General features: G+C 39.5%; 1 protein-coding gene across 4 annotated transcripts in view; it reads right to left on the minus strand.

Moving 5' to 3' along the window:
• LOC111867525 (UDP-glucose 4-epimerase) overlaps positions 1-15,035 on the minus strand; it is a 44,512-nt gene that overhangs the window by 22,333 nt on the left and 7,144 nt on the right. For 3 of the 4 annotated variants that reach the window (XM_023857492.2, XM_023857491.2, XM_023857490.2), the window contains exons 2-3: positions 8,414-8,539; positions 1,007-1,104 (exon numbers count right to left, since the gene is read on the minus strand). In XM_023857492.2, the coding sequence (XP_023713260.1) occupies positions 1,007-1,104; positions 8,414-8,537 (222 nt within the window). In that variant the 5' untranslated portion in view covers positions 8,538-8,539. The remainder of the gene's footprint in view (positions 1-1,006; positions 1,105-8,413; positions 8,540-15,035) is intronic. The other variant, XM_023857489.2, reaches the window with a different exon arrangement.

A 15,035-nucleotide genomic window follows, 5' to 3' on the forward strand; every position in this document is an offset into this window, starting at 1 on the left:
CTGCAAGTCAGGAGAGAGAAAGAGAAATTCTTTCACTGTGGTTACTGCTTTTATCAACAAACACATGTTTAGCAGCAGAGAGACACGTTTATCTGTATTATAAGCAAAAATCCAAGGAAGATAAGTTGAATTTTGATTGCATTTCAGTGACTTCAGTTTATATGAAAGAGACAATGTCTCTGCAATAAATTGTGAGGATAAGTTATGCATTTTCATTTCCCTACATAAGACCAAGCCTACCACTTCTGGATAACAGTACAATTAGACTATATGTTACTGCATACTGTGCATTTAACTTGAACTCTGTGATGTATCTGAGTGGTATGCATTGTTTCATTATGCATGGCAATGCTGTTACCATATGTGCAATATCTATTATTAATACAAGTACAGTATTACATTGAGAAAGCAGTCTTCTGGGATTTGGCACCGTGTATATGTGGTGTTAGCCGACGTTTTGGAGGAACGTATCGCCTCCATCTTCAGGGTAGAAGAAAAAATATAAGAATTCTGCAAGCGGAGAGACCGTGAGAACCGGTAAAAGTCTCTCCGCTTGCAGAATTCTTATATTTTTTCTTCTACCCTGAAGATGGAGGCGATACGTTCCTCCAAAACGTCGGCTAACACCACATATACACGGTGCCAAATCCCAGAAGACTGCTTTCTTCATAGTCACCGCCGTGAAAGCCTCAAATCTCACACAGTATTACATTCTTGGACATTATCCATTGTCTAGTCTTTATCTAAAAACCGTCTTGTTTATTTTTCAAAACACAACGTTTCGGAGATTGGATTCTGTCTCCATCTTAAGGTAAAACCTACTCAGTGGGATCCAATCAACAGAGCTAGTCCCTATCTCAGGACCTACTATTTGTACCAATGGACCACGGTCACAAAACTTTAGATCTTATCTATTCTCAATCTTGGAGAAAGCCACACACAAAAACGTCATATAAGTAATAGCAACAATTTCCAAAATCGAGAAAAATTACTCATGTTTACTCACTTTTGTGAATACATTATCCAGTTCATCCTTGTCACACAGATCCACAGGAATGCTTATGACTTCTTTCCCTGTTATTTCCTCAACTCTTTTCAGACATTCTGAAACAATCCAAGTCATGTCTGGAATCAAAACTTGTTCACAAAAAGTTTACAAAAGTATACTTACTTCAAAATAAAAAATAATTTCATTTTTGTAGCATGTTATTGTGACAATTACTTAGTTTGTTTAATATTGAAGACTGGAGAAATAAGTGAGTTTTTGGTTATTTTAAGGATGAAGTTTAAGCTGCAAAGAGGCTGTATAAAATCAAATAATATGGAAAGATCAAGAATGGTTAGCAGGTAAGAATTTGGAAGGAAGTGGTCACAACATATTTGTACTACTATTCCAGCATTTCTTTAGACAAACTGGTGGAAAAAAATGAGGACAGCAAGTACTGAGGACCAGATTCAAACTGGATACTTCCTAGACATAAGACTTACCTGTCCACCAATCTGTTCAGTAACTGAAGGCAGAGATTTTATCAAATTAATTTTCAAACACTGGCTGTCACTGAGAAAGAGTCAAAATTAATTTTAGGCAAAATGATTAATGCACATATGAGTACATGCACCACAATTTACACTGTTGCTGAAATCTTATCAAAAGTAACTGAATCTATGACAGGAATGGAAATGGCTCCTGAGAACTGGGTGGACCATCCTGATCAAAAGAACCCAGGAAATGAATGACCAAAACATATATAGGAAATTATTACAATGTAAATTTGGGAAGTAATTCCTACCCGCATCACTGCTAGGAATGTTATCATAAGGCACTGTAAATAGTAAAAGAAGAGCAGGCAGGACTAATTAAGCACTACACCATGAAGGCATAAGGAGAGTGGATGTATAGACCCACGTTTTCTTGACCTTGGCACTAGTTGGAAGTGAGTGGTCAGCTTCACGCCCCAATGAAAGAGCCCCCAGTACCCACTGGATAAGAGGCTGGGTGGGCCCCAGAACCAGTCTGGACGATATCTAGAAAATTCCTTCACCCTACGGCGGTTCAAACTCCGACCCCTTGGTCATCCAGCCCATAGCCAGTCACTATAATGACTGTGATATCTCTGCTCAAAAGAAATGCTTTCTGAAACAAAGCAGTTTGCAACTATTCTCATTTTCAGTTCTGATATACAAACAGTTTCTGATGATATTTCAGCATTCTGCCAGCCAAACACTGATTTGGATTTCAAACACAATGAGAAATTGTTATTAAACGATTCCTTGAATGTTTCCAAGTTCATTCCATATGACAATCAGCTGAGCTCAGATTTGGAATGGAATAACAATTTTCTCTCAGGTATGAACCCTGTAGCAGCAGACTTGGCATGGCATATATATAGTCATGAGTTAGTGACTAAACATGGCTTTTGGATTGGTAATTGGATTTATTAACTTCCATCTCATAACTACAAGTAACTGTAACAGTCACACTGATTTATGCACTCCGAAGACCACTGTCACTACAGCACACATGAAGTCTTCACTGATCGTTGCTTGGTACCAGTGTCTGCCAATGGAGATTTTTCATCTTCAGTGCTCACCTCTGTCAGCTGGTGACTATTACAACTCACTCTCAAATGTAACTCATGGCCACCTAGTCATGGCATCATTCACTTTCTCCAATGGCCCTTGCTATATAGTCTGGGCACCAACCGCACAGAAAGGACCGTTTCCAACAGTTCCTCTATTGTTGCATGTTCATGCACTGCTGCAGAAGCGCGTATTTCTACTGGCTCCAATATTGCATCCTTTTCAGCTGTCATATCACAAAATTATGCTAGCTTCCTTTCCCCACTTGAACCCTTAAACCCCACCTTCACATCACCCATCTTCCAGCAGGTGTTCTTGAGCAATTCTGATTAAGCTATGTCATATCTAAATAATAATTCTGTGTTGCCTTGTTTTTTTTTTTAATTCTGTGCAGTGTCCTCAGGAACATATTCTTGCAGAGACAATGTTTCTATGCTCCATTCACAATTTTCTGCCATAATTGCATTTTTAACACATGAACCCAATGCTTTTAAAATTCAATACAGAGACTGACTGCCCCCTTCATGCACTACGGCTTCTCTCATTTCACAAACCAGTCTCTTGATGTTGAGAGTTCACGTTTATCATACACTTCCAACATCTTACATCACAGAACATCCTTATCAAAATTATAAATACCAGCTACCCTTTATTTTTTACTTCATGAGTTTTCCTTCGAGAATGAAACTCTACATTTCCATTTATTTTCAGGGATGACTTGGCTTCACTTAACAATTCATTCCACAGTTCTAACTCTGTATCACCATGTGCTTCAGCAGTGCAGCCTGCACTCTGGCAATGTCATAAAGAGGCAGCCTAGTATCTATACTTCTTGCTTGAAATAACTGTAAACTATAACCATGTTTATATAACCCTTGCCTCTTGGGTCCATGGTTTGCCATTATAAAAGAACACTAAAATGATACCGACACAATAGCAAAATACAATTAAAAAAACGTATACTGCAAGGGAACTCCTTTTAACTACACAGATACAACTCAAGTGGCACCAATTTACTGGCTGAAGGCACATAACATTTTGCTGCTACTGCACAGCCATGCCCACCAGCTGTAATCCACAGCGATTACAACAAAACTGTACTACTACTTAAATGCTGAAGTTCTAATTGTGGCTTCAGAATGTGCAGTCTGTAATAAAACAAGTATGGAAACTGAAAAGAAGGAAATTTTGTATTAGCTGCAGCTTATTATTCATGCTTTTCTTAGTACTAGTCAGAATAATTGCAAATATGCTGTAATTATAATCACTCATGAAGCTATACAGAGACATGCAGCCCATATTCAACATGCGAGGCACCATCATGTATTCTGCAAATATTTCTTTCAAACATCTGGAAGCAGTGCTAAGTAACTGAAACAAAGAGCTTAAGCATTCAAAACAACTTAAATTGTGTATCAGATGAGTCATGCTATGAACTATCCAACTACAGGAGTGGGCACTGTCACTGCTGTAATTTAATAAGGTGACATGCAGCATAAAACAGAAACAGGAACACCCTGTACTCTTGGAAGTGAAAATCCAAATCAATTCACTCTTTGATGGCTGGTTCAAAATTAATGTCTCCTATGTATCTATTCAAGAAAGATAAATCAAACCACAATGTCTTTCTCACAGAAGTAGCTCATATTGTAAGAAACATAAAGCTATTTTCTATAAAATCCATATAAAATGCAGTGAACATCGGCAAATGGAGAAACATGCACCATATATTCCATGTCACAACATCTGAGCCAGTCACTTTCACCCTTAGTTGTTGCTTATATAATCCATTCCTTACTCATGCAAGATAAGATTGGGGAAATGGTCCATCCCATGGCTGTGATTTGAGGCCAGCCAATGCCCTGATGATGAGGAACCTTACTTCCTGCCGTCTGCTTCACAGCATTGAAGAGTTCCATACAAAAATTTCTTTATCCACTTCTTTGCATTGGTTCTCATGCACTTGGTTTTGTTCCCTAGGTATGTAGCACAAATTTCTACCTCCTTTTCTATCTTAGTTCCACACATGTGCGTGCTTTATCACAATTTATATTACATATTTCTTGTTATCACCTACCAAATTAGCCTGGTCTCAGCTGATTAACAACTGTGTGAATCCAACAGATAATGTCCAGTGATTGAGGTTACCTCTTTCTGCGGGACCCAACTGAGTATGTCTTCGTCCTCGCCTGAGGATGGAAACACAGTAATTCTGAGAACAATTTCTGTATTGCTGTGTCTTTTGTCAGCACCTTCTGATGTTCCATGAACAAATCTGGGTGTATGAGAGTTCCTGTACGATGCTTTTGACAAATTCCTCACACAATTCCCCTGTTGTGATGCAGTGATCATGTTCAATGGGAATGTATATCTCATTATTTTAAACTTCCACTGCTGCTATAAGACTGTCACTGTGATATCTCTTGATGTCAGATTCACTGATTTTGAGAAAAAAAAGTGACTCCCATTTCTGATAATACATGTAGGTACCTATGAATTTCCATAGGACTAACCTCTTTCATGTTAAGAACTTCACTCTCCAAAGTACACAGATCTAGTGAAGTAGTCATTTTAAAAGTGTAGTGAAATTCTATCACACTGTCATATCCCAGCATCTGAAGGATACTAAGATGTGACAAGCATCAAGTAGATTTGATGTATACTGAGGTACAGAAAAAATATAAATCACACAAAGAGTAGTTACGAGTATTACAGAGAAATTAAATGCTTCATGGGTTAGAAGTGGATACTGTGAACTCCAGTAGCATTTGTTTTGCATATTTGTGTATTCCTGCAAGTGAAACCATGCTTCATCAGAAAAGAATGTCAACTGTGGATTGATCTCATCTTCAATGACCGACAGCAGAGACCAACTCCAAAAATTAACCCCGAGCTGAATTTCACAGCTGCAAGGCATGGATTACTGTTGTTTTATAGGGTCTACATTTCAGCATTTCTGTTAACTTTCTTGCACTAGACTTTGACACTCCCGTCTCTTTAGCTAGATGTTTCAGTGATTTCTAGGTGTATGTTCAAGTCTGCCAGTCACGGTAGCCGAGCAGTCTAAGGCATGCACTGTCTTTGCTCGCTCGGAAGCCGGGATCGTGGGTTCAAATCCCACTCAGGGCATGGATGTTTAGTTTGTGTGCGTTTTTCTGTGTTTGTTTACAGGTAGAGGCCTTGCAACAAGCTGATCACTCGCCCAATGAGTCCTACCATACGTGTAAGATCTAGAAAAACCGAACTGAATGGAGAAGTTCATGGAGGTAGGCCTAGGCCCGCTGGGGCTGTAGTGACAAGGGAAAATGTTCAAGTCTGGCTCCTATATCATCTAACCTTTCCTCAGCAAACCCTGGCACTTATGTTTGTTTCTTGTATATTAAGAGTTCGGTTGATCTAAGTTCATTCACCAAACTCTGGAGTGTCTGTCTGCTAGAAATGCTTTCATTACAGAATTTACATCAAAATTTTCGCTCATACTTTCCAGCAGATCTGCATTTCACATAGGTGCCATAAAGAAATACGCCTTGCTCTGAAGTATACCACACCATGATGTAATACACTGCTCATTAATTGTTAACTGAGAACAAATGGCTAATGGAGCTGATAACCGCCGCCCACTGCTGACAAATTCCCCATGCATGATCTGCACAGTTTGCCGTGAAACATAATGCTGTCAAGCGGTCCATAAAGCTAATAACTTTGCCATCAGCCATACTAATTCATCAGCAAAGTCGGTATCCCTTCTGCAGACAGTGGTTCACCAGTTGCGATGAAGTTAAGAGCCGTGAACCAGTCAACTAAGGTAAGAGCCTCCCAGTAGATGACATATACAATCCACCTTACGTACTCAGACAGTAATGCTGAGTCTGATTTTCAAATGCAAGTGCTAGGGGAAGCCTGACCACAAGACTCAAAAGAAAATAAAATGTACATTAAAATCCTCATGTCCATTATGTACGAAGGCAAATCGAAAAGTCTTTACCCCTACTTTTTTCAGCCAAAATATTAGTGTGATTAACTTGATTATAAATTTGATGCAACTGGGTATGCTTGGACCGGCCCAGCATTAACTCTCGGTTGCTCCGTGGCACTGCGCCATTGTCAGTCGACAAAGATGGCTGGTGTGCTTGACTCAGCCACGTTGTATGAGCAGCGAATTTTTATTCATTTTCTAGGGAGCAAGGGATGAACGCCCATCGAGATCCATAGGGAAATGCAGCCGACGTATGGGGACAAATGTCTCGCTTTGAGAAGTGTGCGGTGGTGGTGGTGTGAGTTCACTAATGACTGGGAAGACCTTAATGACATTGAGCGGTCGGAGTGGCCTTGCACCTCTCTCACACCGGACGTTGCCCGTGTGGATGCAATGGTGAAAGCGGAACAGCGTGTGCACCTGAAGGTCATTTCTAAGGAGCTTGGCAGTTCGTATGGCAGTGTTTATGATATTGTTCATGATTCCTTGGGGTATCGCAAGGTTTCATGTCGGTGGGTGCCTAAGATGTTGGATGATCTGAACAAGGCCAAGAGAATGATGACGTCACTGTAACATTTGCAGCGTTACTCCGAGCAGGGTGAAAGGTTCCTGGATCTCACTGTCACCAGAGATGAAACATGGGTATTGTATTTCACTCCAGAATCCAAGTAGCAGAGCACGGTGTGGAAACATCCCGGTTCGCCTGTCACGAAGAAATTCCACAGAACCCCATCCATCGGGAAGTTGATGGTCATGGTCTTCTGGGATCGCCGAGGACCAGTCCTGCTGGATTTCATGCCACGAGGTGCCACCATCAATGCGGACAGCTATTGTGGCACACTTGCACGTATGCTGGCTGCCATCAGGAAAAAGCACCCAGGGATTCTCATGGATGATGTGGTTCTCCTCCATGACGCCAGGCCTCATGTGGCAAACAGGACTGTTGCCCAGCTGCAGTCATTCAGATGGGATATTATGAAGCATGCACCGTATAGTCCAGACCTCGCCCCCAGTGATTACCACATGTTCAGTCCACTGAAGAAGTTCCTGGCAGGCCAGAGTTCACTTCTGATGACGATGAAAAAACCGCTGTCTGGCAGTAGTTCCACACTCAACCGGTCAAATTCTACAACAGTGGCATCTCCAAACTAGGGGTGCGATGGGACAAATGCCTGAACCGGGGTGGTGACTATGTGGAAAAATAGTCAAAGGTACTTAGAACACTGCCTGTATTTTGATTTCCCTGTATGTGTATTATTGTGGCTGAAAAAAATAGGGGCAAAGACTTTTCGAGTTGCCCTCGTATTTCACACTAACGTAATATATATTACTGTAACTGAACACGTGACACGATCAACATATAAAAATCTCTGGTTCAAGGAACGTATGATATCCAAAACACAAGTTGCCTATCTAGAGCTTGTTCAACTAGCCCATCAAGTTTAAGGATTCATTACAAAAATTATTGCCAGTTGAAACAGCAAAAATGCCTCACCAAATCCTAAATTTTCCAGTAATATGACATCAGGTTCAATGGTCTTCAAAATCCAGGCATACTGAAAAGAATGATTATCAAGGAAATGCAAAGAGAAAAAGTCATTCTTTTCTCTGTTGTTTGTACAAAACATGAAAGGCCGACTGTAATTACAATATCACCTTTCGACCTTGTGTATTAATTCAGAATACAAAACACTGACCCCTCATAACCATACCAATTTCAGTATTATAAAATGAGCCAATGACAGCACATGCTGATAGGAAAAAAGGCAAGACAAGCAGCAGAGTGGCTTTTTCTCTATAAAACAATCAATTTAATCTGAAAATCTACTGTACACAACACTACTAACTACTTCTCACCTTGAGATGCATTTACTAGGTTATCAACAACCACCACCTTGAAACCCTGAGTGAGTAGTTGCACCACTGAATGAGAACCCACATAACCTGCACCACCTGTCACCAGAATGGTTGCAGCAGACATGTCTAAATATAAAAAATATACAATCATATTCCATGACAACTGTGAACATTAGTACAATAAATAAATACCCAAGTTTTACCATGTGTCCATAAGCATCAAACTAAAAATATGCAACAAAGTTAAGATACGTACATGCAGGAACTGTGCATATTCTTCAATTTGTTTACTCTTGAAGACCATACAACAGACAACACCCAAAATTCTAAAGCAAGACAATACAATTTGACATAGTATATTTAAAATAAGTATTAAAAGCGCCTGCTGATAGTGTGGTTCCAAAGGATTAGCCACTGAAAGTTTTAAATTATACATGTTACCTTAAAATAAGTCATTGGTTTTCAACGGCATGCTAAATACTTTGCAAGGCTTGTCATCTCATGCATCATTCAGAAAAAATAATATAATAAAAACTTCATATTTTTTCAAAGATAAAAAATTTCATATTCAATTTCCCACCTCCGAATTTTGCACAGTCACTTCATTGTTCAAGGCAAAAAGCTAAAGGTATTAAGCTGTGGAAACCTCCGATAGTATGATGTTCATATGGATTTTCACAAAATATCAGTCAATTAATGTCCAGAACAGACCTGACAATATGAGGGAAGATGTGAAGCAGAGTGAAAGAGTTTGTTACACTCAGAACACGGATATCAGAGACTTACATAGAGGAATTAATGAATGTAAGAACCAATTTAAAACTTGGCAAAGGATCAGAATGTTGATCTGCTTGCAGACTTCCAAGATATTTTGAATAGGTGGAAGAATTACTTCTCTATACATAGGGTTCGTGAGAAATATATACATCTGAGTCATTAGTACCTGAGAAAAGGCCTTTTGAGGTTGAAATTGCTGCTGCATGTTGAAATAGTATAAATCACCAGGTACTGACCATATTCTGGGATAAATTATTCAAGCAGGAGGTGAAATGTTACATTTTGCAATCCATAACCTCATTCATTATATTTGCAATAAGGAAGAATTGTCTCAGCAGTGGAAGGAGTCTATTATTGTACCACTTTACAAGAAGGAAGATAAAACTGACTGTAGTAACTAAAGGCATACCACTGTTAGCAACTTAATGGAGGTACAATGAGACAGTATATCAGCAGTACATCACAGACTTAAAAAATCCTATTATTCTGTTAGGAGGAAAGTATTGTACAATATCCCATTGAGGGGGTATCCATGAAATTAGTTAGCCTTATTAAAATATATTTAAATAAAACCTATAGCAGTTTGTACAGGTAAACATCTGTCTTATATATGTTTCCTATTCAAAATTGTCTAAAACTAGGTGATACTTTATTGTCATTGCTTTCAACTTTGTTTTAGAATACATCATCAGGAAGGTTCAAAAAAGCGACGTGGGACTAAACTGAATGGGATACATCTGCTCCTGGTCTATGTTGACAGCACAGAACAATACACAAAAGCTCTAACTGATGCCAGTAAGGTTGTCTTGTCTAGAAGTAAACACACAAAAAATTATGTATATACTGTCTCTTCATGACACTGCAGAGCAAAATCATAACATGAAGGTAGCTAGCAGATGCTTTTAAAGTGTTGTTAAAGAGTAACAAATCAAAATTTATTCTTGAGGAAATTAAGTTTGGGCAATGCTTCCTACCATTCAGTTCAGAACCAAATACACAAAACTATAATTATGCCTGAAGTTTTGCATGGGTGTGAAACTTGGTCTCTGACATTTGGGAAAGAGAATGGACTGAGGGTGAATGATAAGAGGGTACTGAAGAGAAAACTTGGACCAAATAGGCATGAAATAATATGTGGGTGGGGAGAACTGCATAGTTAAAAACTTGTATTCTTAGCAAAATATAATTAGAATAATCAAGTTAGGGAGGATGAGATAGGCAGGGCATGTAATATGTATGAAAGTGAAGAAGAATGCATATAGAATTTTGGTGTGAAACCCAGAAGAGACCATTGGGAAGACCTAGAAATGGGTGGAAGGACAATATTAAGATAGATCTTAGAAAAACAGGAGGGCATGGTATGACTGGATTCATCTGGCTCAGGATAGGTACTAGTGGCTGGCACTTGTAAACTCAGTAATGAGCCTTTGCATTTCTCAATCTTTTCTTCTTCTTCTTCTTCTTATTATTATTTTCTTTCTCAGCTCTACAGCTGTTGGTGGGATTTGGTTTCCTTCAGAATTAGCCACCATATATTTCATTCCTGTGCCTTCTCTTTCTATTTACCAATCCTTGTTCATCTTAGGTCATCCTTCACGTCTTGGGAGCGCCTCTCCTAGGTCTTTCTCTTCTACGAACTACAAAGAGTTCACCATTCAACAAACATTTCGGAGTCCTCTCACTCTCCATACACTCCGCATGACAGCCGACTAAGGCTAAGAGATTTTGTGTGTCTCACTATGTCCTTTCCTTGCGGTAAACTATTAATGGCTTTCACAATATGTTGGGAAATTCTTGAGTAGCTAACTGACTGATCCTTCTCAAGAACTTAGCTCCATGGGGTTGGTTAGTTCTGGGAGTTCTGACATTTAAGCAAGCTTATGTATGTTTTCTGTGCTGGATTTGGTAATGCCCATGAATAAGACTGTCAGAGATTTGACTGTATGATTCAGCAGTTTTACATTAAACCATTACTGGAATACAGTTTTTGTGGCTTTCTTATCTTATGAGAAAGGAAATTTGCCCAGCTCTTCCAGCACAACTCTTCAAAGGATGTTCTGAGATAATCAGTAACTAGTGGTAAGAAATGTACCTTCAAGAACCCCAAAACAAATTACCAGTTCTCAGTGGCCAGGTCAAATGCTTTTTTGAGGGCCAAAAAATATGCAAATGTCAAAACCAAAGGCAAAAGCCATACTGATCTGCTTCTTTGATGTTAAAAGAATAATTCATTATGAATTTCTCAGAAGCAATCAACCATTCTACCTTAACATATTGGAACACCAACACACTTGCTGAAAAGACCAAACCTTTGGTCAGAAAAGTGGATTTTGCAACATAGCAGTGTGCTCTTCCACTTCAACTCTAATCAAATTACAAATATTTGCACCTTAATGCCCACTTCACTCAACTGACTGGTCCTGTGTGACCTTTTCACAACTGGGAAACTAAATATCTCCTTGAAAAAGCACACTTAAAATCATTCAGTGCAAAATAATGACAATAATAAAAGAACTTTTGGAAAATGATACCTGGCCAGTTGAACTACCTTGAACAAATGTCCCTTCTGAGATCTCACAGATTTGTCTGAGGCTTAATCCTTGTGCTCTGTGAGTTTATATTGCTGTTTTAATCTTATATTTTGGCATATGCATGGGTACAAAAACAACACCAGATTCATTCTGCTACATCTTTTATTTTTCCAGGTTGACCAACATACAAACTGAATACTAAAAATAAGTACCAACCTTATTCCTAGCTTGGACCTACAGTCATGTTTCTAGGCATGGCAGACTGCATATACAGCCAAAAGACTTGCAGGTGAGCAATGATATTAAAGTTTAGTAATAATATTGTTTTTATTGAATTGTATGGGGTGGCATCAGAAAGTTCCTGGACTAATATTGTTGTAACTGCCTCAGTTAAAGAAGATGAGCGAGCAGGCCAAGGTCACGCTTCCAAAAGCCTATTGCATCAGTCTGCCATGTGCCACCACACTGTGAACACCCACTGTTTCAACACAAGTGCTTTTTCGAATTCATGTCTTGTTTTGTCTGCAATGGATAGTAAAATTGAGCAACATGTCTGCGTCACATTTTGTGTGAAGCTCGGTAAATCTGCTACTAAAACCCTTGAAAATCTTCGTGAGGCTTTTGGAGAACATTCTTTAAGCCGGACAGCGGTTTTTGAATGGCATTCATGTTTCAAGGCAGGCTGAGTGTCAGTTGAATATGACAAACATTCTGGGTGACCAGGCACAAGCAAAACCACAGAAAATGTTGAAAAATTTTGAGAACTCATCAACAAAGACCATCGCCAAACAATCTATAAGCTCACAGACACCACTGGGATCAGTTATGTAGTTTGCCAGGAGATCTTAATAGAAAATCTGAATATGCGCCGCATTCCTCCATCATGACAATGTGCCAGCCCACATGTCCCTGTAAACCACAGAGTTTCTGACTAACAGCAACATGGTTATCATTCCCTTTCCTCCCTACCTGCCAGACTTAGCACCCTGTGATTTCGCTTCATTTCCCAAATTGAAAATGAAACTGAAGGGACATTTAGAAATAGTGAATTTGATTTGTTTTATTCTGGTCCGTCACACTAACAATATTATAAAAGATAAAACAACTCAATCCAGTGTGACTGTTGAAGTTTTTACTACTTCAATTCTTAACACCCTTACATGTTTTGGACCCTATAGACCATCATCAGAGGGCCATTGATACTCTTTGGAAACCACTATTACAATGGGTGCTCTGAATGTTAAAATATATACACATACAATGTTTGTAATGCACAATATATACAAAATGCAAAGTTTTCACAACTACAGAGGTTGTCTTGGTATATTAAAGTTCTTTATGTTATTTAAGTTAAAATTTATAAACCAAATGGTTTGTGTCCCTTCTCTTATAGCCCTTTCTTGATGGGGGCTGAACTTGTGCCGCCTGTCTTTCTTGAGAAGGAGGTTCTTTGATATCGTCCTGTGATAGCCATCATCAGGCAAACACACAGTTTACATATTGTCATGTGTTGGGTGTATAACGCGACAAATAACTTCACGCCTTAGTGGATATAGCGAATTTCATTCCACATTCGCTCTTACAATCACACAATTTACAGATTCACAATTACTGCCATCGGCAGTATCACAAATGCTACACTGCAAATGTTGGTTGACTGCCTGGCTGACTCGTTACTCTCCGCTGGCTAGATTGAGAACTGTCTTGAATAGTCTTTGCTGCTCCTTATTTAGCCCCGTTCCGGACAACACAAAAAAACAGCCATGTAATAGGCACCACTGTTGTCTGGTGCCGTGTTTGCCTGTTGCGTAATGGGTACCGCTGTTATTACCATCGTCTCTTGTAACCGCTGTTTACTTGCATTGCATAGCGACCAGTGTTCTGGGACTCGGCTCACTTCGGCTCCGCTCAGCACATCACGGCTGGCGGGGAGGGAGGGGCATCATCCATAGCGCAACACGTCACAATATATACACCACTGAACTGCAGTACTAGCAAAACTGGATACAATACTATTAATTATACAAAACACTTGACGTAAAAATACAATAAATCAGATTATATAAAACAGAAGTTTTAGTATAAAACAAGAACAAAATTCTTAGATTGATGTTTTATATCATTGAATCAGTCGTTGGTTTTGTAATTTTGTCGCATTCCCATGGACAAATTGCAATATTCTATATTTTGTGTACATAAAATTGTATAGGAGGCTCATGATGTAGATGTAGTAAATTAATATTAATTGTTTAGTCGGTGCCTCATCTTACAAAGTATTGTCCGTTCTGTAGGGAATGTAAAAAAAAAAAAAAATAATAATAAAGTTTTAAAAAACTTTAATATACCAAGACAACCACTGTGGTTGTGAAAACTTTGGATTTTGTATATACATGGTTATTCAAGAAGAATGAACCGATTTCATGACACATTGCTTCAGTTCTCAAGCATCATCATGGAACGAGTCAGTGACCATTTGAAAGAGGAGTTATCTAAGTTGTGAATGGCTGCCTGGCTGCTACAGGGGTGCTGATGTCGCGTCATTCTTCCGGCAACGTTCAGTTGTTCGTTTACCCTCAGAATGGCGAGTCCTCAGCAAAAGGCGTTCTGTGTTCTCGAGTTCACAAAAACAAATTCGGTTGTCACGGTGCAGCATGCTTTTCGAAGGTGATTCAGCATTAATCCGCCCTGTCCTAAGAACATTCGATGGTGGTTTCGACAGTTTCAAGAGAGTGGATGCCTGTGTAAAGGAAAAAGTCCAGGACGACCACGAGTCTCGGAGGAACAAGTGGCGAGAATCCGTGCTGCGTTTGAGAGGAGCCCACGGAAGTCAACAAATCGAGCTAGCCATGAGCTTGCGATCCCTCAATCCACTGTCTGGCGTGTGCTAACAGTACGTCTACATTTGAAACCATACAAACTGCAGCTCGTTCAGGCACTTACCAATGACGACAAAAGGAAGCAGATGGAATTTTGCGATTCGATGCTGGAGCTGATGGAAGACTAAACCTTCATTTCACGTTTAATTTTTAGTGATGAAGTGACTTTTCACTTGAGCGGCACAGTCAATCGTCACAATGTGCGTATTTGGGGAACAGAGCACCCACATGAAACAGTTGAGCACGAAAGAGATTCCCCTAAGGTGAACGTCTTCTGTGCTGTGTCTCAGGACAAGGTTTATGGTCCCTTTTTCTTTGAAGGAAACACCGTTACAGGACAAACCTATCTCGATATGCTCCAAAACTGGCTCTTCACTTCACTGCAAGCAGATTCGCATGACTTCATTTTTCAACAAGATGGAGCACCGCCCCATTGGC

Source organism: Cryptotermes secundus, unplaced genomic scaffold (genome assembly GCF_002891405.2).
Source record: "Cryptotermes secundus unplaced genomic scaffold, Csec_1.0 scaffold1316, whole genome shotgun sequence".
NCBI lineage: Eukaryota > Metazoa > Arthropoda > Insecta > Blattodea > Kalotermitidae > Cryptotermes > Cryptotermes secundus.